The sequence below is a fragment of the Trichechus manatus genome, unplaced genomic scaffold (genome assembly GCF_000243295.1).
Source record: "Trichechus manatus latirostris isolate Lorelei unplaced genomic scaffold, TriManLat1.0 scaffold00089, whole genome shotgun sequence".
In the NCBI taxonomy this organism is placed as follows: Eukaryota; Metazoa; Chordata; class Mammalia; order Sirenia; family Trichechidae; genus Trichechus; species Trichechus manatus.
Genome location: NW_004444025.1, coordinates 7612091 through 7636537, shown reverse-complemented (window position 1 = coordinate 7636537; position 24447 = coordinate 7612091). Strand labels below are relative to the sequence as shown.

At 36.5% G+C, this 24447-nt stretch overlaps 1 protein-coding gene across 2 annotated transcripts in view; it reads left to right on the top strand.

Moving 5' to 3' along the window:
• FSTL5 (follistatin like 5) overlaps positions 1-24447 on the top strand; it is a 903458-nt gene that overhangs the window by 494808 nt on the left and 384203 nt on the right. For both annotated transcript variants that reach the window (XM_004382055.1, XM_004382054.2), the window contains one exon: positions 2000-2120. In XM_004382055.1, the coding sequence (XP_004382112.1) occupies positions 2000-2120 (121 nt within the window). The remainder of the gene's footprint in view (positions 1-1999; positions 2121-24447) is intronic.

Below are 24447 nucleotides of genomic sequence, written 5' to 3'. Positions count from 1 at the left end.
GCAGGCATAACTGTACTTTTAATATAGGAACGTTCAAAACAGGGTTACATGAATAGCTCACTCGGATCCAGACATCTTCGGAAACTAGCATCACCAATCTACCATTGATATAACAAAGGAAGTCCGAAACACACCGTTCTGTACTAAAATAAACAATAACTCTCTGTGAATGTACAAGCACAACATACGCAGGCTAGTCTCTGGAAATCTAGCATGAGTTATTTGAATAAGATGCACATTACATGAACAATCCTTATTCTTAACTTCAAATGTCTATTTTTGAGTGTGTACTGTATATGAGAAAACCCTGGTGGCACAGTAGTTAAGAGCTATGGCCACTAACCAAAAGGTCAGCAGTTCGAATCCACCATGAGCTCCTTGGAAACCCTATGGGGCAGTTCTACTCTGTCCTATAGGGTTGCTATGAATCAGAAACCATTCGATGGCAACAGGTTTGGTTTTTTTTTTTTTTTTTGGTTTACTGTATATGAGATGTTGCATCTGACTTTTATATGTATTATCAAATATAATCTTCACAACAACCATGAGAATGGGTGTAATTATCTTCATTTTCTGATTCAGAAAAGGTTAAGTCATTTGTCCAAAATTATAAATATTGACAGGGTGTCATTAACGGGACCTGAACATAGAGCTGGCAGATTTTGGAGCCTGGTTTTTCTTTCTTTCTTTTTTTACTCACACTGCACCTACTTTTTAAAAATCGTACTATGCCACATGGATCATAGCAATACGAATTACTGCTTCTGTATGTGGGAGGATATGAAAAACTGTGGACCCTGGTATGCAGCTACCCACAATGAACAGGAATGTCTGAAAAATCTTGGGGAGTGATATTGTATGACAGACGACAGTCAAAAGCAGTAACATGTGAAAAAGTGACAGCCTCCGTCCGTGCGACACAGCAAAGATGCATAGCAGCTTGATTATTTTCTTCCCCCACGCTGCACGGGTTTTCATCATCAACCAGAGCATTAATTCTATCTGGCTCCTGAAAACAATCGTTTGCTTAATCGCTCCTTTGTGACCGAGGGAGTTAACGCACAATCCCAAATGCTTAAGTTCCTGCTGGGAAAGAGTTTAGGCAAAGGAGAAAAAGACTCTAACTTCGTTTTTCACGTACAATATGAGGAAGAAAGTTGACACAAACCACCTCACTCTTTTTGGTGAGAAACGGAACTGTTCTATTTTGTCACAGGTCACTGAGAGATGGGCAATTTTCGTGTGGAGATATCTTCTTGATTCGGTGTAAATGAAGGAAATAAATGAGTGAAATACACAATGTCCTTTTACTCTTCAGATTTTCTGGGTCCTACGGTGAGATTTTTGTGTGGGAAAGTTTGGACTAAATTCTAGTCACTAGGAGTCAGAATCGACTCCACAGCAATGGGTTTTTTTTGGTTCTTGTTTATCTTAATTTTCGAAGTCCCTGGGTGGTACAAGGAGCTCTGGTGGCACAGTGGTTAAGAGCTCGGCTGCTAACTAAAGGTCAGCAGTTCGAATCTACCAGCCACTCCTTGAAAACCCTTTGGGGCAGTTATACTCTGTCTCATAAGGTCGCTATGAGCTGGAATCAACTCGACAGCAATGAGTTTTTAAAGGATGGTGTAAACAGTTAAGCACTGACTACTAGCAGAAAGGTTGGTGGTTCAAACCCACCCAGAGGCACTCTGGTAGACAAGCCTGATAATCTGCTTCTGAATGATCAGAGCCTTGAAAACCCTACGGAGTCCATTTCTACTCTGTAACACATAAGGTCGCCATTAGTCTGAATGGGCTGGATGACAGCTAACAACAACAATCTTAACTTGATAACATTGAAGTGGTTACAAATAATTGTCCATTGACTAGAAATCCATGATATTACACGAGCCAGGATCAACTCGATGGCAACAGGTTAAATGATTATTAGAAATAATCAACTACACCATAAAAATATTGAGACAAGGATATAATTGTACATTTATAATTCTCCCATCAGGTGATAAAACAGGAAGAATTTAGCAAGGATCTGTCTGATTGTACTTTGTATGATCTACTGAAATATGATGATTTTAACTCTGACAAGCACCTGGCACTTGAAGAATTTTATAGAGCATTCCGTAAGTAAAAGATTCATTCTCTAATTTCTCTTTGTTCTTTTCCTTGCTTCTTTGCACAATGTAGTATGTTTGCTTGGTCTCAGAGTACAAGCTCTATTTTAAGAGAAGTGATATATTTGAGAGAATTGAAGTTTTTCACTTACTGAAACACATGTAACGCTAATGGTTTTAGTAGTTATAAAGTGAACATTTTTGAAATATTTGATAGCTCTGGAAGACATTCTTTCTTTTCTTGTTGATTCCAGTTTAAGACATTAGTTTCACTACACTGCATCTGAAGCTATTTACAGCAGGATACAGAAGTTGACCAGTTGTCACCACCTAGCAAACATAATTTAAACACAATTACTTTTTTCTTAACATCCTTGAAAAACCAAAGTGGATGGAGAGATGGCATTTACATGCATTCGAATATTAATACTCAGTCTAAACACAGAAAATTATTTATGCTAAGGTATTTTGGAATAATTCACATATATTTTATTTGCTTAAAAACTTCTTAAAATTGACTAATGGTGCTTTATAAAGCAGAAATATTGAGATGAGTTGGTGGTTAACAAAACAAAATTACCTAACAGGTTATTCTTGAAAAGTAATTCAAAGAGAAAAGCCTAGGAAGAAAACACTAGAAAGCAAAGACTTAGGGACTATGAGCCGGAAAAAAAGAAAAAAAATCAAATTAACTAATTGGTATTTAAAAACCACTGAAAAAGTAAAGTTAAACAGGATTTAATTCAGCACCTAAAACCAATATGCTCAGTGTTAAACTTCAAAGTTTGTAATAATCTACCATGTATGTGTATACTTACATACCTATATACACCTATCTATACAGATATAGATATATAGATATCAACATGTATATAGAACACACACATGTGTCTGTGTCTATATCTGTGTGTGGGTGTGTGTATATATTATATATATATATATATATATATATATATAGCTTTTACCTTTCAAAAATATAGATTGTAGAACAGGCACTTGGTGGAAAAACATCTTTTTTTGAATTATGCTTCTGCCATCTATTATCTCTCTGATAATGGGAAAGTTACTTAAAACTCTTATTGTTTTTTAAAGCCATGTAAGTGAGAATAATATTTATCTCATTCATGATAATTTTATACTGAAACTTTAAATTGTATTTTATGTAATATTTGGTACAAATAAAATAATATATGTGAAATAGTTGCGTTACAAAGCTTTAAGGTAAGATATTAGTAAACTCTACAGATTTAATTACATTTTATTTTCCCTTTAAATTACAAGGCTGATTTCAAGGCAGGATTACTCTGCAGACAGCAGACTTTAAAATAGTCTAGTAGTAAAGTTAGACTATTTTTCAAAGATTAACAGTAAGAAAACAGCTGTATTAAACTACTTTTCTATGAAGAAACCAAAGCACAGAGAAGTTAAGAAATAAGTGATAGAGTTTATAATCTAACCTACATCAACCTAATTCTGAAGTCTGTGTTTTCCACTACACTTACTCCATCCCATTCTCATTGCCACGGAGTCTATTCCAACTCGTAGCGACCCTATAGGACAGAGGTGGTACAGTGGTTAAGCGCTCAGATGCTACCTGAAAGGTTGGTGGTTGAACCCATCAGCCACTCCATTGGAAACAGATGTAGTAGTCTGCTTCCATAAAGATTACAGCCCTGGAAATGCTACAGGGCAGTTTTACTCTGTCCTGTAGGTTCGCTCTGAGGTACTTTACTCCATAGTAGGCATTTTTTTGTATGCTTGGGAGGACAAGGAGCAGGAGGAAGATATTGATTTATTAGGGAAGAAATTACATAAATGTGTATATAAAACCCTCTGCTGTTGAATTGATTCTAACTCAGAGCAACCTTATAGGACAGAGTAGAACTACCCCATAGGGTTTCCAAGGAGTGGCTGGTGGATTCGAACTGCCAACCTTTTGGTTACCAGCCAAATGCATAACCATTATGCTATCAAGGCTCCTAAATGTGCATATACACACACATATAATTTTTACATAGACATAGGTTGTTTTTGTTAGATGCCATCGGGTCAGTCCTGACTCATAGAGACCCTATGTACCGCAGAATGAAACACTGCCCAGTCTTGTGCCATCCTCACAATCGTTGCTGTGTTTGAGCCCATTGTTGAAGCCACTATGTCAGTTCATCTTGTTGAGGGTCTTCCTCCTTTTTGCTGATCCTCTACTTTACCAAGCATGATGTCCTTCTCCAGGGACTAATCCCTACTGATAACATGTCTAAAGTATGTGGGATGAAGTCTTGCATCCTCACTTCTAAGCAGCATTCTGGATGTACCTCTTCCAAGACAGATTTGTTCATTCTTCTGGCAACACCATAATTCAAAGGCATCAGTTCTTCGGTTTTCCTCAGTCATTGTCCAACTTTTGCATGCCTGTGAGGCAATTGAAAATACCAAGGCTTGGGTCAGGCACACCTTAGTCCTCAAAGTGACATCTTTGCTTTTTAACACTTTAAAGAGGATTTTTGTAGAAAATTTGTCCTATGCCATATGTCGTTACACACACATATACACAGACATATATAATACATTATATGCAATGCTATTATGCAAGATAGAAGGGGATAGGCCTATATAAAATATTTATGGAGTTGAGAGTATCATCTATCTCTTTGGGAATCAAGGAGACTTTATGACGGTGGTAGCAACTGAAATATTCTCCAGGGTGAGTGTCTTTGGACTTCGGGAGATGAGTAGAAGGCAACGGAGCAGAGAGAATCATGTAAATAATGATTCAGATGCATGATATTCTAGGACACTTGGAGGAACTAGTCTATCTACAAGATCTGTTCCAGTTCTGAAATTCTAAGAACACGTATCAGTAACTACTATTTTACTACTGCTCCTATTTAAGCAAGCAGTCTAATCTCCAGACACCCCCCTCCCCCAGAAAAATACATGATTTTGACTAAATAAAGGTTGATGAAATCAGTAATATTGGCAGGAAATATTTTAAAGGCATATGGCTTATCAAGCATCAGTAAACATATTAAATACATATGATTATGTACAGTACTCAAAAGATATTATGTTTAGTGGCACAATGGTGAAGTTAGAAACTATGAAAACAATAAAAATAAAATGTAAATAACGTGTTAGTTTTATGACAGCACAACAAAGACTCTGAATAATCATCTCTGATGATATCAATAAATAAATATCTCGCCTAGAATACTGCCGCTTACGTGGGGACAAATGATGGCGCATTTCAGAATATAATTTGATATTGTGAAAGAAGGCAAGGTAGATCAGTACATTCATGTGATAAAAACATATTTTTCAATTCAGAAATTTGAATTATCTACACAAGGGTTCCATAGAGAAATGTCTAAAGTGGAGCTAGGCAGTACCAGGAACTATTAAATTTGGATTAAAGAAAATCTGTGCGATTTCATTATCTTTTAGAGGGTAATAAGGTAACAAGTCAATTTTATGAATTTTTTATAGTAAATGCAGTAGATATAATGAATATTATAATAATTCTGCCCTTAGTCAAATTATATGCAAGATACAAGTTCTACATTTAAAAAATTTTGAGTTATAAAGAGATGTTAGATAATTAGACCACTTGGCAATCAGCAATCATTTTATGATTCATTGTTTGAATAATCACAACTATCCCACAACAATGATAAAATTATGTTCATGTAATCATTTAGAGGAGACAAAGTTTTTCTAAGAAATGCTGGTAAGTATAGGGGATATTTTAATATGCCTCAAGGCATCATCAAGCTGCCTTCTAAAAGGTATAGCAAGAAAACAGAATTGACAGAATACCACTTGAGAGGCTTCAACAGGTTGATGCAAATCTGGAAACACTGCTCATTTATGTTAAGAAATTTGGAAGACAGCTACCTAGCCAACCAACTGGAAGAGATCCATATTCATGCCCATTCCAAAGACAGACAAAATGGAAAGAGGAAATTGTTTAACAATATTATTAGAATCACATGCTAGCAAAGTTTTGCTGAAAATAATTAAAAAAACAGCTGCAGTTATAGATCAAAAGGAAACTGCCAGAAGCCTGTTTCAGAAGAGGATATGGAATCAGGAATATCATTGCTGATGTCGGATGAATCTTGGCTGAAAGCAGAGAATACCCGAAAGAGGTTAAACTGTGCTTTTACTGACTACTCAAAGGCATTGAACTGGAACCATCATAGTAAATGATGGCTGACATTACAAAGATTGGGAACTTGGGAATCTTTGATTGTGCTCGTGTGAAGTGCAGTTGTTGGATGGAATAAGGTGGGATACTGTGTGGTTCAGAATTGGAAAAGAGGTACAGCAGGGTTGTATCCTTTCACCTTCTTTACTCAATCTGTATGCTGAATAAATACTCTGAGAAGCTGGACTATACTAAAAGAATGTGGCATCAGGATTGGAGAAAGGCTCATTAACAACTTGTGGTATACAGATGATCCAACCTTACTTGCCAAAAATGAGCACAAATTGAAGCACTTATTGATGAAGGTTAAAAGTTCTAACCTTCAGTATGGATTACACCTGAAGGTGAAGAAAACAAAATCCTCACCACTGAACTAATAAGACATATCATGGTAAATGAAGAAGAAACTGAAGTCGTCAAGAATTTCATTCTACTTGGATTAATAATCAATGTCCTTGGAAGCAGCAGTCAAGTAAGCAAATGATGTATTACATTGATAAAATCTGCTACAAAAGATCTCTTTAAAGTTTTAAAAAGTAAAGATGTGACTTTGATGAATAAGGTGCATCTGACCCAAGCCAATCACCTCATATGCATGCAAAAGCTGGGCCATGAACAAGGAAGATAGAGGATAGAAGAGAGAATGGAATGGAATGGACTATGGACCGTCAGAAGGAAGAACAAATCACTCTTAGAAGAAATATAACCAGAATGTATACTAGCAGTGAGGATGGAGAAACTACGAGACACTTACTTTGGACACGTCATCAGGAAAGACCAGTTGCTAGAGAAGAACATCATGGTTGGTAAAATAGAGGGGCAGGAAGAAAACCCTCGATGAGATGGATCGACAACAGATAAAGCAATGAACCCAGATATCCCAAAGATCATGACGATGGCTTAGGACCGGGCTATGTTTTTTTTCTGTTATAATAAGGTCACCATGAGACAGAACCAAATCGAAGACAACTAACATCAACAACCAACACTCCCTTAAACTGGGCGGCAAACTGTATGATGACCCATCGGATCGAAACACTCAATGGATTTGACCGGCATGAGCAAGAAAATGTTCCTACTTAAATATGAATTAGAAACACATATCTATGTCTTTTACCATCTGTAATAATACTTATGTAACTAAACCCATCTGGGTTTTGTAATATTTAGTGACAGGTATAATAACTTGATTTTAGGAAGTCACTCTATTATAAAATATTAAGGAAGTATGAATAAAAAATATATAGCAATCATGGAAAAGCAATCTATTCAAAAATCATGTATTAAGTACCTGTATGTATACAGTGCTGTGAGAGTCAAAAAAAAAAACCTTGAAAAGATAGATGTTCTTCCCCTTAGGGATATATAATCATGGACAGACAATGATAAAAATGACAGGTTATTAAGGATGAATAAGTAACCATTTATCACAACCGGATACATTCTTCTGTGTAGTTCCTAAAAGGAAAAATCAGAAAACTGGAAGGGCCCAGGGCGAATGCTCAGAAGAATGAACAAAGACCACAGAAGTTACGAAGATCATCCTAATCCACTAATGTTCTGCTGGTAAACACAAGAGTAGACAGACTCTTGAATTCCAATTTATTATTTTTTCAGCCGCGGTATAAAATGGAAGAAAATAAAGTGTAGTTTCAAAACAAGAAAAAGTTAGTAGTTAAGAAACAGTACATCCTTCTGTCCAGAGGTGAGATGAGAAGCCAGAGAGAGACAGGAGCTGGTTGAATGGACACGGGAAATCCAGGGTGGGAAGGAGGAGTGTATAGTCACATTATAGGGAGAGCGATTAGGGTCACATAACAATGTATGCATAAATTTTTGTATGAGAGACTAACTTGAGCTGACTTAAACTACCATGATAAAGAAAAGGAAAAAAAGAAAAAGAAACAGTACATTATCAATAGTAGTTATAAGATTATAAATTAGCTTTTTTACTTTATAGATAAAATTAATTATTTTAATATTTGTCAATAGACATTGACTATTCAGTTATTTTCAGTTTTTTTCCACAGTTCTATTGCCATTATTTACCTTTTTTTGGGGGGTGGGTTGCTAAGATATTTAGAGGGTTAGCAAAAAAGAGGAAGGCCCTTAACGAGATAGACTGGTACAGTAGCTGCAACGATAAGTTAAAATATGCTAACGATTGTGAGGATGGCAAAGGACCGGGCAGCGTTTCCTCCTATTGTACGTAGGGTCGCTATGAGTCAGAACTGACTTGAGGGCACCTAACAGCAAAGCTCATTGCCATCAAGGTGATTCCTACTCATAGGGACCCTGTAGGACACAGTAGAACTGCCCCATAGGGTTGCTCTATTCAATGAAGCTCAATAAATATTAAGTGAAGTCAATGATACAGTTTTGAATATTTAGAAGAAATACTAAATCCTCTGGTTAAACGGTATAGGCTCCTTACCCTGGCTTATTTTGTTTGTTTTGCTGTGTTTTCGGTAAAGCATGAAGATTTTCCAGTCAAAATTTACATTTTATTCAAAAGATTTAGCTCTCTTACAAAATTAAATATGAGTTAATAAGTGATGTTACTTTATACAAAAGCTCAGTGTTTTATTTTCTTCTAACTTAAATCACAAAGCTTGATTAAATTTGATTTGCATGGTACACTGTATTTCTGATTTAAACCTGTAGGTAAATGCAAGTGATTTGCCATCAAACAGGATGAGCATACACTGAATGTCGTGGTTGTTAGGTGTCATCACATCGGTTCCAACTCATAGTGACTCTATGTACAACAGAATGAAGCACCGCCGGGTCCTGCGCCATCCTCGTGATCCTTGTTATGTTTGAGCCCGTTGTTGCAGCCACTGTGTCAATCCATCGCATTGAGGGTCTTCCTCTTTTTCAGTGACCCTCTACTTTACCAAACATGATGTCCTTCTCCAGGGACTGATCCCTCCTAATAACATGTCCAAAGTATGTGAGACATAGTTTTGCTTAATTTCAGAAATGGAGTTCAGGTTAATGTTTATATTTACTTATATGTTCATAATTAAAGTCGACTGGGATGATAAAGTGGTATTATATGATTTATAGATATTAGGAATTAGTTTTTTCATTGGATTTTCTAGATCCCCAGGAATGATAAATTGTCTATCCAGAGAAAGAATATTTGCTTTGAAAATGCTTTATATGTACCTTATTTCCTGTGTTAAATTGTAAATTGCTTTGACTATAGTACTAAACCTTAGGGTTGTATGAAATGAGGAAATTGTGTAATTCTGATAGATTCTGGAAGTCCTTTCAAACTATTATGTGCTACAGTTCCCAACCCACATACATACACTTCAACATAGTGCAAGTTCTAATGCCACTCTTAAATAGATCTCTGTTAATTCAAAATATTCTTTACTTGCAGAAAGATCCAAAGGAAGATGTATCTCTACCGGGCTTAAAAATAATCAGCCCATTTCAAGCATAATCCATCAGCTATGAACACTTATATTAAAACTAATTGTATAATAGCTCTATTTCTGTCTTTCTTAAATAGAATAGATGACTAGGATTTTAAAATTATAGATATTAAAAAAACAGAACAGTTATTTTAAATCATCTTAATATTCATGATTATATCAAAAATGTCTCCTCTCTTTATATGAAATACTTCTTAATGAAGTATAGACTTGATAAGGACATTATAAAGAAAATTCATTTTTCTAGGAAATCACAATCACTACACTAAAATATTACTTATTGGAACTATCTAATAACTGGAACACTAAAATATGAAAGTATATTAACCTTCATAGATATTAGATCATAAGTACATGAAATGCCTTCCTTTGAGAAGAGCCAGAGTTAGTGAACAGAATTTAGGCTGTGGCAGTCATAAAGGTTACAGGTGACGATAAACTGGGCCACAGGAGCAGTAGTAATAACGCAGGCAAGTGGCCATATTTGCGAACTATCTCACAAACAGATTCATCTGGGTTTGGTGTGGGATTGAATATGAATGATGAGGGAGAAGGGAGGCTCATTGTCCAGCCTGTGTATCAAGGGAACAGGGATGCCGTTCATTGAAGTAGCGAACACAGGAAGAGAGGTAAGGTTGGCGAACGATGTCGACTTGAGCTTTGAACACGGTGGTGTATTCAAATAGAGACATCAGTAGGGAAATGCTGTGACTCAGATAAGTGGGAGATCTGGGCCAGAAATGGAGCTATGGAGCATGTAGTGAGAAGTTTGAGCCCTGGAAGGGGGTGAGTGAGAAATATCAGAAGAGATGGACAAAAGAGAAGGAGCTGAGAAATAAAATTGAGAAGCTCCTAGGGAGGTAGGAGGAAAACCAAAGGAACGCACCATCATGAAATGAAGAAAGAACATTTCTTTTTCTCTCCTCTCTGTTCTCTGTCAGTTTCTTTTCTTTTTGAAAGAACATTTTAATAAGGAAGATTTGACCAACACTGTGAAAGGCTGAGTCCAAAGAAAGAAGGTATACAACAGATAAGTTGCCATTGGATTTGGCAGTAGGGAAGTGGGTGACTTTTTTCACAGTAAATTTAGGGGTAGAAGCAAAAGTCTGGTGGTTAAAGAAGATGAATGTAAGAAAATTGGAAAACAATCCTATGAGCAAGGAAACCTAACACATAAGCATACGTAAAGTATGAATATATTTAGGTGAAGTCCCAAACATATGAAACTCATTTATGATTTTAGAAGTTTGTATGACGATTGTCTTTGTTGGAGAGGAAGGGAGGTGGGAAAAACTCAATGTGGGTTGGAAAGACTTCTGTAATGCTGGTAACATTTTATTCTTTTATCCTGCATGATTATTTCACAGGTGTTTTCACTTTGTATTAATTTATTGATTTATACATTATGATTTGTTCTTTTTCTTAATCCATGCTATACTAAAATTACAAACAAGTTTATCAGGACAGTTGAAATAATCTGTGGGAATGGGGAACAGGAATCATTTCTTAAAAACCAGACTAAACATACAAAATGTCTTTGAACTTTCTGAGTTCACCTTCATCGGGGAACGCTGCAAGGAACATGAATATGGCCACTGCCAATTAACTTCACACTTAGACTCTTGCAATAGGTAATTGTGCAGCAGCTCCTGTTGCCTGGTGCATTTGGAAAATAATTCTTCTCCCACACATTCTGATTATAAAATCAATGATGCATATTTCTATTAACATGGTTGTAACTTTCTACGTTAGAGGTCCCAGATATCTCCGAACAGTTTTGGTGAGCACCACTCAGCAATGTTTGCCGGCAGGTAGTTCCCACTTCACGTAGCTATGGTCCTCTAGGTCTGGGTCCTTTGATCTTACAGGTGAAGAAAGGACTCTCTGAAATGATTGCTGAGACTCAGTCTACAGAAATGCATTCCAAAGGAACTTTTGCTCCTAAAGAAAATACGTTATTTTTATAAGATCAACTGTTAATAAAGAGCAGGAAAGGCAATAGCAATTTAAACTATAATTTTAAAAATAAGTAAAAGTCTTCAGTTCTAGCCATTTTAGATGCCATCATTCTCTACTCTGTCCTCTAGTTCCCATTGTTCCAATCCCCTTAATCTCTTGTGGCTGGTGCTTCTTTACCTCTTTTTATCTGTAGCCTCTGGCAGTCTTCCCACTCTAATCTCTTGCTGGTAAATTTTGCTTGCTGACCTATTTGTAACTACAAAACTGAAACCAGACAAGATTAGGTATTTCAGCTTCTCTTTAGCTCAGGTGAAACACTTAGATTTATGTATTTAAGTATTGGCTCTTTTTCTCATACAGATATTGACAGAGTAAGCCCTTTTCTGATTCAAAGTGAAATAGAAAAAATAAATAAATAAAGCAGGAATTGACCAGTCATTCTTATTTTCCCCGCTGCACCCTACCTTGTCAGTCATAACTTGGTGCATTTGTCTTAAAGCTACATCGCCCTGATTTCAGCATAATATCCATAAAACCCAGAAAGGGCTTGCCTGAGGCTTACATATTCAAGTTTTCAAATCATGTCTGTCACCCATTTGCACCTTGGTTTTGTTAAACCTGTATAGCCATTTCTCAGGAACCCCCGGAATAAAGCCCTGCATTCTCCTGCCTGTGGTTCTGAAACCCTAATGCATGGCATCTTCTACGTACAGCCAGAAATTCTGAGCCTCTTATGTCAGTTGTCCTTGTAGCTATCTCGAGAGTTCTGGTTGCAGAGAAGTTATTAGTAACAAAATCTACTCCCAACCCAGAAACCCTCACCACACACACACACACACACACACACACACACACACACACACACACAGATAGAAGAGAAAGAAAAGTTTTATTATTGACTAAGCGTTACCAGAATGTGATGCAACCCAGCCATCCAATAAAGAGACGGCAAAGATGTGAAGAAATCTGAGCCGTTATGTAGGTAAGAAGGTGCAATCGCTACATTCCTACTTTAAAGATGATTGTTAATTTTTCTAATCCTTCTGTTCCTGAAATAGGGCTAGGACACCTGCGTTTATGCTAATCTCTTTTAAGGAAAAACAGGAAGGTATAGGTGAATTAGAGCCCTGGTGGCGCAGTGAATAAGAGCTCGGCTGCTAACCGAAAGGTCAGCAGTTCGAATCCACGAGCCGCTCCTTGGAAACCCGATGGGGCAGTTCTCCTCTGTCTTACAGGGTCTCTATGAGTCTGAATCAACTTCATGGCAATGGGCTTGGTTTTCATTTTGGGACAGAATTATCTGAAGTTACATTTACATACTTTTTAGAAAGATAAGGAATTTACAAGTTATCTATAGTAAAATCTAGAGGAAGCGATGGAGGAGGGGAGCTCCCTTCCCTGTTTTCACCTGGAGAATTTACTGCCTTATTTTGCATTTGTAGTTGTCCTAATATTCCTCAGTCCTCAGAGCCGTGGTGGTGCGTTGGTTATGAGCTCAGACTGCTCACCAAATGGTTGGCAGTTGGAATCCACCAGCAGCTCCTTGGAAACCCTATGAGGCAGTTCTACTCTGTCCTACAGGTTTGCTATGAGTTGGGATAAACTCCATGGCAACGAGTTTTTTAATTCAGTTTTTTCGAATATTAAAAATAGCTCAAGACTATTATTACCTCTGAGAACCCTAGGAGACTTAATGCACGACACTAACATACGGTAATCCTTATTTTATGTTCAGGAAAGCACTGAAAGACTTAGCTGTGCCTCAGGGTTATCACAATGAGCAGAAATACATGCAGGTATGTGTGTTTATGTTCAACAAAGTATGTGTACACACCTCATTAACATGCCTTACAGTAATTCCAGATATGTCATTTTCTTGACAATTCCTTTTTTTGTAGAAATTCCAAAACCAGGAACACATGAGCTTTTAACAGACATTTTAAGAAGTAACAGACTAAATTGTTAATAACCATCTATACATTTTCATATATAATAACGTAATGAAAATTAGCTATTCAAATGCTTATTAGCTCTGCAAGCCTTATTTAGCAATACTCAATCTTTTTATTGTTTTATTCTATTTTATTCAATAACCACATTTAATTCTTTAAGGAAAATTTCAGCCCTCACTCTCCCCCCCTTATTTATAATGTCTCCACCATCTTATTTGGTAAGGGAATTGCTAGCATCAATAATCATTGCTATCATTCTTGGTAAATTGTGGAATTATAATTTTGTATAATATATGATAAAAAGTACATATTTATTTTAAGTTTCTAATGAACATTTGTTAGAGTCTTAGGTGATAATTTAAAAACAGTTTGATGTTAAAGAAAAATCATAACAAAAATGGAAATAAGGCATCTGCACCAAGGGTTGTTCAGCTGCCTGACCGAGCAATTTTTCGGCACTGAGGAGGGTATATTATCTGCAATGCACCCACTGTAAACTATGTCTATCCTAATGCAAATGCTTCCCTTAAGCAGAAAGGACATGATACCAAGTAAATGTGTTACCAAGCCATCATGTGATGTAAATAGGCCTTTGTTGTTGCTGACCAGAAAGGGTCAAGAAAAAATAACTATGGTATTTAAATAGTTACAGAAGGTACACATTATGAATCAAATCAAGAGAATATGCCCGTTTGTACACTGCCTAGATAACATCAAAAGATGCTCCTCTTTCTTCTGAGTCGTGTTTCAATTAATCATTAACGTTAATAATATTGTATTAAAAAAATAAATTAAACTTCTCAGTATATGGTGTGTTTTACCTGTCAATTCCAAAAGAATAGACATGTTCAACCAAAAATAAAATAATAAAATTAGAAAGAGAGGGTATGATTGGGGGATGAGTGACAGAGAGAGAGAGAGCCAGGAAAAAAGAACAAAAATTGAATAAGTTTTTTTTTTTCAACTTAAATATTTTGTAATTTGTAATTTATCACCTGGAAAATGATCTAATTATGCATTTAAATTTATATGTCAAGTCACAATTATTAATTCCATTCTGAACAACCAACATTTGCTGTATTTTTATTATGTGACATTATCAAGTCTTGTCACTACAATGTAAAGATAGATAAGAAACATTTTCTCTCCTTAATTGGGTCACAGCCTAGGGAATGGAAAAGTAAAAGGCAAATATAAAATAATATGGCATGGGATCAAAAAAACATGCATAAAATACCATGGGGCAACCCAAAAAGGACCCTTCTCAGGGATAGATTCTGCAAAGAGATGACTTCGGAGTTAAGGTATCCCCCTGAATAGGAGTCCTTGAGGAGAAAGTCAAAGTGAACCTGTGCCTTTTTGCTAAGGAGAACATATCAGAAAAGACCCAGGTACAGAAAATTACAAGCAGTTTTAGGGTTGCGGGTTAAGCCCCAAACAGGAATTGGTGAAAGAAAAGGCTTAGAAGGGAGGTGGAGGCCAGATCTTTAAACTTCCTGTGTGCAATGAGATAATCATGTGGTGATTCATGAGATAATTCATGTAGTGGTAGGCAAGACAGTGGCGGTAGTATTGAATTGTCAGACTTACATTTGGAAAGATCATTCATGAAGCTAAGTAGAAGATGCAGCTGAAAAGAAGTAAGACTGGAAGCAGAAAGAACAGTAGATTTTTGCAGTTGTTACTGCAACCAACGATTAGATTTTCAGAAGTTTTCCAGTCAAGTTAATGTCATGTTGGTGATTTGATATTGGCCATGCTAGGAGCCTTTATACCACTGATATTGGCAAATGCTACAAATCACAGCTTTTTCCCACTTGGTGGGAGAGCTGGTTGTTAACTGCTTACCTTGAGGTCACTGGCTGCAGCCCTGCCTAGGTGAGACATGTTGAGAGCGTGAACTAGGGTGATGGGATAGACAAGAGAGTATAGATTCAAGTAACTTTTAGAAGACTCAAGACTGATGAAGGATAAGGCTGACAATTTCTAGAAATATTTAGTATATACATTTCAAAATCAAAAGTTAGCATAAGTAATATTCTTATCAACACCTTTGCTGTGATTTACATAGGAGAGAGCTAAATAGATCAATTGATGGCATCCCTTACTTTGCCAAGCTTCAAATTCAAGAATGTTCTCATCTCCACAAAATTTAATGTAACATCTTATTATACTAGGAGTAATTTATACCCGTTGATGAGATGGATGCTTGATAATAAAAAGAAGTTATGACCAATTCGTTGCAAAATATTTGAACTACACAGTAAGAATATTTTAACGTTTTTTTCCCCTACTAATGAAAAATGTAAATTGAAATGATATCATGTTAGCTGGGCAAATTAAAGTTCTGAACATGTGATGGTGTTTTCTGGTATATTTGTATTTCCATTGCCACAGTTCATTTTATTAGAATCATTTTTTATAAGAACTGTCTACATTAACATTCTTAAAACTCCATAGGAGGCACCTCCACATTTTTTTAAAAGACTGCCTCTTTGCCACAGTATATGAGGTGGTAACAGATTCCCTTCTGCAATCAGGAGTTTATTCTACTGCTATATTGAGTGAGATCTTTTACTAATGGGTTGACACATTTCTTATACAAAGGATTTCCTTTTTGTGAAGACTCATTAAAAGTGCAGATTATTTTTCTGCCCTTTGTAGACATTTTGACACTCAAATAAAAATGTATCATTAAATATTTTAACACCTTTCAACTATGTTTAATCAACAGGCAAAATGCTATATACACCAATGACTATAAGTATTTACTGTTTTTATCACCCCATATTGTAATAAAACAACTTTATCTTAATTCTATGCTTAAAGAAGAGTCTATATGAGCACTATGCTCCTAAGCTTTGTAACTAGAGATGTAGACACATCCATAGATAGCTATAAACGTACAAAATAAAGAGATCCAGAAAAGAAGTTTCCATGTGAGATAATACTGGTTCTTTAGTCTGTATTTTACAATATTTTGGATTTATAAATATTTCCTAGATTGCCTTTGAACTTGACTCATGAAGTTATTATTTGGTGTAATATTGGGATTTTGCAGACATTCGAATAGTTTGTGGAGATGGTAGGATGCATGGATTTCAGTCAAGATTATTCCCCAACAGTCAGGCTACATGGTTATTTTTTTTTTTTTTTTGGTCCAGAAACTACATGGTCTTGCTGCTAGATCCAAGAAACAATAAAGCAGAATAAATGGAACTTCTGAAATTTCCCATCCCTAAACTCATTTTATAATTTATATTATTTAGTCTTTTACTTTTTTTCAATACATAGGAAAATAGCTTAGGCTGGGTTCTCTAGAGAAGGAAAACCAGTAAAGCATTTAACTATATATATAGAGAGAGATTTATATCAAGGGAACAGCTCACGTGATTGTAGAGGCTAGAACAACCCAAGTCCTTGGATCAGGGTAGAGGCTTCTCCCAATTCCCTCAGCCGCAGGAGCTGGTGAGCCCAAGATCGGCAGGTCAGAGAGCAGGGCTCCCACTCACAGCCTGTGAAGGTCTACGAATTCCAGGATCAGCAGCCAAGATGGCAAAGTTTCTCCTGATTCACGTAGGGGCTGGCAACCCAAGATCAGCAGGTCGGGGAGCAGGACTCTTGCTCGCAGGCTGTGAAGATGGAAGAATCCCAAGATTGACAGGTAAGCTGCTAGCTCAAGTCCCAAGAACCGGAGGCGAGACAAGAAGAGGCAGCAGCAGGATCCAGAACAAGCCAAAAACCTTGGCAAAGCAAGCAGGAAGGAAGTAGCCGGCAGAGGGCAGAGAGATGAAGGCTGAGGAGATGATGAGCTGCCACAGGCCCCCCCCGCCACCGCCCCACACTAGTACTGCGCAGCAGCTTCCATCATGGGGGGATTAACATATTAAATTTCAACAGGGAAGTGATCACAACATTATACAACTGCCAAAACACTGAGAATCATGACCTAGCCAGGTTGACACACAGGAAGTTATCCAAAAACACAGTAATACCCAAAAGCAGGAAAAGTTGATCCTAATACCATAAAACTCTCACCACAGAAACAGACTAGCAGTTAAGCAAGTGTCTTTTCATTTGAAAGATATATCATTCTAAAAGGTTTAGTAGGGTGAAATCAAAATAGTTTTGAAGAATTTTATCAGGATTTCTTTTAAGTTTGGCTGAGACATGATTTCAGGTCAGGATGTTGAGACCTGACCTTTTTGGTCATTAAGAGCTATTAGGTTTTTTTTTGTGTCTGTCAGAGACCTCCAACAGTTTGAGGTGGGTGAGTGCCCTCCATCCCCTCCTTAACAGAAGCTACTTATTCTGCTGCCAGGTAAATAATAACGAAGGAGCCGTGGTAACACAGTGGTTAAAGTACTCAGTGCTAACCAAAAGGTTGGCGGTTTGAACCCACCAGCTGCTCTAAGGGAGAAAAATGTGGTAATCTGTTTCTGTAAAGATTTACAGTCTTGGAAACCTTATGGGGCAGTTCTACTCTGTCCTGTAGGGTTCCTGTGAGGTGGAATGGACTTGACGGCAATGGATTTGGTTTGGTTTTTAAACAACAGTATGTTAACAAATACTCTCATAAATTGACAGAGACATAATTAGAGATAGATATGTATCACTATTTTTGTTAAACAATTTAAATATAAGTTATAGAAATCATAGCACAACATTTTAATGATTGTAGGAAGATACAAATTGTCTTAGCTTTGACTCTACCAGTTCATTGGACCCTAGCATCTATAAGAGTTGAATGCATGCTTAAATCATAATCAGAAATGAGTGATAGAAAAGGATTTCTTAAGTTTATTGGAGTGGATTCTCAGAAAGTATTTGTGTCCAAAAAAGTCTTCACAGTGATGTTTTCATTCTTTATTCATCCCTAACCATACACTTTTAATACTCTCGTCTGTCATGTGTGCAAAGTGTCTGTTAATGAAAGAACAGGATGACTCAAAAATAAAACAAATAACCAAAAACATATACTTCTCGTGCACTTGTTATAGTGGTAGAATTTGTACCTGGTCAAGCAGAAAAGATTAAATAGTTCGGAATTTGCCCAGAATGTCAGCGAGTAAATTTACGTACCAGATTCTACCAGAAGGGGTAGCTAAAGCAGAGATGACGCTTGACCATCTGCTGGCTTGTTCAGATCGTTTCCCGCTAAGGTCCTATTTAGATGCAACTGCATAATTCTTCCATATTGAAAAAAAATTTCAGTTTGTTATATTCATATATCAATTTAAAAAATGATCTGTGAATTAAAATATTATAGGTAATGGCTATTTATATTGATTTTTTATGTATAAGCATTTCTGAGGTTATAGAAAAAAGTTGCAAATGTGGCAGGTTTGAAATATATTTGCAAATTCTTTGCAAAAAAATTAAAATAATCAGAGGACTGAATTATTGTTATTACTAACATTTTCTGTTTATTGAGTTGAAAAGAGAACTTTCTGTCATTGTCCTTAGTGCTCAAGAAATGATTAGCTATTCATTATGAATCAATTTTGTTAGTTTTACTTGATTGAAATAAACTAGTACACTGCTAGAACTCTCTACTGAATAGATAAAGACAGGCCCTGTGTGACAGAAAAATCCCTCCCTTCATCTGCATCCAATGAATAAGGAAGACCAAACAACTGATGCCTTTGAATTACACTATTGGCAAAGAATATTGAGTATACCATGGCCTGCTGGAGGAACAAACAAGTCTCTCTCGGAAGTACAGCCAGAATGCTCTTCAGAAGCAAGGATGGCAAGACTTTGTCTCACATACTTTGGACATGTTATCCGGAAGGACCAGTCCCTGGAGAAGGACATCATGCTTGGTAAAGTAGAAGGTCAGTGAAAAAGAGGAAGACCCTTGATGAGATGGACTGACACAATGGCTGCAACAACGGGTTCAAGCATAACAACGATTGTGAGGATGGCGCAGGACTGGGCAGTGTTTCATTCTGTTGTACACGGGGTTGCTATGAGCCAGAAACGACTTGAGGACACTTAACAACAAGAATATCCTCCAAGCCCTGAGTCTAAAAATTGTTCCTTCTCTATACTCTACCATGGATTTCTCACATTACTATGGCTACCTTAAATTAATAATTGAATAATTAATAATTTCATTTCCTCCTCTCTGAAGGAGAATGCATCCTTCCAATTTCCATCCTATCTGTATTCTCTTCTTATCCACGTTTTGAAGGTAGCTTCTACTCACTGTTCTACCACTTAACAGCCGGATTCCCATGCCACCACTCCAAAGTAACTGCTCTTGTCTGTCCATGTCAAAATAAACCTGCTTGTTACTAGACTCAGTGAAGTGGTTTTAGTCCTAATATTACTTGATGCCTTCTCAGTATGTGAAATTGCTTCCTATTCCCTGTAACTTAAATGCTTGCTTTCCTTTTTTTTTTTGTCACCTTATACCCCTGGAAATCTGGTCACTCCTCAGGTTTCTTTGTGGAGTTCATTTAGTAATCACATTAAAGTTGAATTCCTCAGTGTTCTACCTTATGACTTTTTTCCCTTCTCATTCAACCCATCTCATTAGACAATGATAATCTATGCACCAGAATTTTCTAGTCAATATCTTAAGACTAGATCTCTCATCCGAGCTACCTTCCATCCATGGTCCACTGGAAACTGTCACGTGCTCTCCAGTGACAGACTTTTTATGAAACCGTGTTATAACCTCTACACCATTGGTTCAGAACTGAATTCACTGTTGATATGGTATTAAAGACAACTCTTTTTCTGTGTTTGTAACTGACGGCATGATATCACCATATACCCAGTTGCTATATCAGTAAAAACGTATTCTCCCCTTGCCCTTGTTCTTCAAGGAATCAAAAATAAATTCTAATTAAATCTTTCCCCTAAATAAATCTAACATCGGATCCTTCTCTCTATCCTCACTGCTACTTTTCCAGTTTAGGTGAGCACCATTTCTACAAGACAGTGCAGCAGATTTCTAGGCGATTTCCCAGTCTCCAATATTGGCCACTTATAACCTGTTCCCCCTACTAGACAGCAAGAGTAATCTTCCTGAAATGCAAAGCTGATTTTATGATATCATTTTAATAGCATCTCAGTCCCCCCAGATATCAAGCACACTCTCCTTTACAAATGTTACTAGTTGCCATTAAGTTGATTCCAAATCATGCTGACCCCATGTGTGGTGGGGTACAGCTGTGCTCCGTAGGGTATTCAGTGGCTGATTTTTCAGACGTAGATTGCTAGGTCTTTCTTCCAAGGTGCTTCTGGGTAGGCAAACCTCTAACCTTTCAGTTAGCAGCCGAGTGGGTTAACTGTTTGTACCACCTAGGGACTCCCTTTAATATATCTCCAATAACTAGTCCTTCTTCAACCTACCGGGTTTGTTTGTTGCTGTTTTTCCTACTCACAAGCTACAAACTTGCCATACCCAACTACTGTCCAAAAATGCTTTTTGACCTTTGTACTTGTTCCTTTAAGTCACAACACTAACCCACTCTTAACTAACACCCGTTCTTTCTTCAGGTCTCACTTCCTTCCCAACCCTCTAGGCTGTTTAGTGGACTTGCTGAAGTATTTTTATTATAACTCATGCTTTCCACCATACACTTATCACAGTCTGTTGTAATTGCCTCCTCATTTTTTGTCTATTCCCGATTGTATTATCAAAAAACCAAACCAAATCCATTGCCATTGGGTCGATTCCCACTCATAGCGACCCTATAAGACAGAGTAGAACTGCCCCATAGGGTTTCCAAGGAGCAGCTGGTGGATTTGAACTGTTGACCTTTTGATTAGCATCTGAGCTCTTAACCACTGTGCCACCAGAGCTCCTATTTTATATTATTGTATTATACAACCCTAAAATCAGGGAAAATTTCTTGTTACTTTCACCATAACAAATTATCACAAACTTATTGGCTTAGAACAAACAATTGTATTACAACGTAGTTCTGTAGAAGTCTGGGACAGGCCTCCCTGAGCTAAAATCAGTGTTAGCAGGGCTGCGTTACTTCTACAGGGTCTAGAGCAAGATCTGCTACCTTGCCTTTTCCAGCTTCCAGAGGCCATTTGCACTACATTGCTCATGGTCTCTTTTCACCATCTTCCAAGTAAGCAAAATTGGACCAAGTCTTTCTTCAGCTGCCATCTCTGATTCTCTCTCTTCTGCCACCCTCTTCTTAAGGGGACTCTTGTTATTACACTGGGCCCACCTGAATAATCAAGAATAGTCTTGACATCTCAAGTCACTTGATTAGTGACCTTAATTTCTTAAGCAATCTTAATTCCCCTTTGCCATGTAATCTAACATATTCACAGTTTCTGGGGATTAGGACATTAACATCTATGGGGAGTGGGGTGCATTATTCTGTCTACCATGCTATCCGAGTACATAATATTTTCTGAATTGAGTTGATGAATTCCAAAAGATATCAAAGTAGTTTTGATAATTTTGATATAAAAGTTAATGTTTATGAAATACCCATGAAAATCACAGCAGACACAGCTCTACTGTGAAAGTCAGTCCAAGATGATATGGTACAAACACCGAAATCAAAGGCAAGAAACCAGAGTTTTTGTCTCAACCCTGCCTTTGTGTAATCTTGATTTGAGAAAAATTATTTATCTTTCTGAATTTAAGTTTTCCTGTTTTCTCCTCAGTAGAGATTAAAATACCCCTTGTCATGCTTATCATGTAGAAATATAAAAAATCAAATCAGATAATAAATTTAAAAACTCTTCATAAAGCTTCATATAAGATGAGAATTGTGTCAATAAAAGCATAAAAGGGACAAAAAACTATTTTAGATGTCTGGATCATTCACTATTCAGGATTATTTTTCCTCAATTCATCTTTTAAACCTAAATTTAAGGCTGCTTTCAGTATTTGGATAGTCTACCAAAAACACAAATCATTGTGTTAATAATACTCTTGCATGTATGGAGACCAATTAAACCTGTTTAAAGAAACAAAAACAAAAAATGTATTAGCCTGGCTAATCATGCTTGGTAAATTAGACCGTCAGTGAAAAAGAGGCGGACCTTCAATGAGATGGATTGACACAGTGGCTGTAACAACGGGTTCAAACATAACAACGATTGTGGAGATGGCGCAGGATCAGGCAGTGTTTTGTTCTGTTGTACACGGGGTCGCTATGAGTCGGAATCTACTCGAGGGCACGCAAGAACAACAACACACTTTTTAAATATCTGCGATACCAAAGGATGGAAATGTCTTTCGCTTGTTTCAAACTATTCCCATCCTGATCTTCCCTTTACCACATATTGAACATCCTCTATTTCCCAGATCTAGGAACTCTTCCCTGACTCTTTCTTTGGCTTGGTGTGCACCAATATTGGATTAGACCTCGAAGAGACTCTTGTCCCTGCACCCTTCTAAATACAATTGGTCCGTATTTAAATCAGCTTTGTCATAATATATGACTGAGTGTCGAAGTTTTGCAGTTAAATGAGTAATGAATATTTAGGGATAAAGTGATATCAGTAGATAGTCAAATCAAATACATTTTTTTAAATAACCGAAGCATAATACTGCATATAAAAATAAGATGAAACATAGTTGGTGGAATTTTCTTGTACAAATCCTGCCTTATATGAAATTTGGTCAAGACTGTTTTTCTCTATAAATCACAGAAAAAATAGAACACTTATAAAAGAGCTTGATTACAACTTGTATCATTAGGAAAACTGTGCAAGTGATTTAACCAAAGTCTGCAAATCAACGAGAATAGTCAGAAAAGAAAAGTGAAGTGTTTTAAGTATTTACCAAAATATGCAAATGAAAGTTTATTTTGCAGCTTAATATTTTGTTAAGCCAAACAGTTTTGATGTACATATAATTTTCTAAGTAAAGCATTGTTATTTGAGTTTGATCAACACTAATTAATCTGGCTACCTTTCAGTTGGGCGTCCCCACTCTATCTTTATTCATTTTGATATGCTTGGACATAATGCCAGCTACACTTTGATCACAGTTTATGATATATAATTATTCTTGCCCAAGGTGCATCTTCGGGGATAGCTGTTCTGATTTTTATTTTATCCTTAGTCGTATAACATTGTTTGCAATTTTTTGTGATGTGTGACGGAGTGAATGAGCATCCCTCCCCATATTCATTCTTGACCTTTTTACCTCATCATTGAGAAAAATCATTGCTAAGAATATGATGAGCTACTATTTCTCAATTATTGAACAGAATCACATGTATTATAAAGGTTTCCTAGGCTTTCAAAAGTCAGAATTAAATGTGATACGTTGTCAGTATTATTTATAGGCTAATGGCTACTTCTGGGTAAAATTGACAGTAAGAAGAAAATTGCATTGTTCAGAAATTGTAGTTTGTAAATTATAAAAAATGCACATCATTCCTCTCCAGAACAACAAGCAACAGTAATTATATAATGTGATCATTTTTACATACATTCTGCCGATTTCTTAGAAATAGTATATCTATAATCATTAAGAAAATCAATAAAAATGTGTTTTTTAATTTTTTATTCACAGTCTTAATTTATACAATTATCCAATCATCATATTCTCAAAAGAAAAGCAAAAGCACTGACATTCTGAAGGATGTTCATCTTATTATAATGTAGTTGATTCAGGAAAAATTGAAAATTGGCTCCCCTTTTCTATTATTTTTCGTAAAAATCGGTTTTAGGAGAGGACGTTTCTTTTTTTATAGTTTGCTGAGTGTTTTATCAGGTATGGATGTTGGAATCTTACTATTATTTTTATGATTTTTACTTTTGTGAATTTTCTA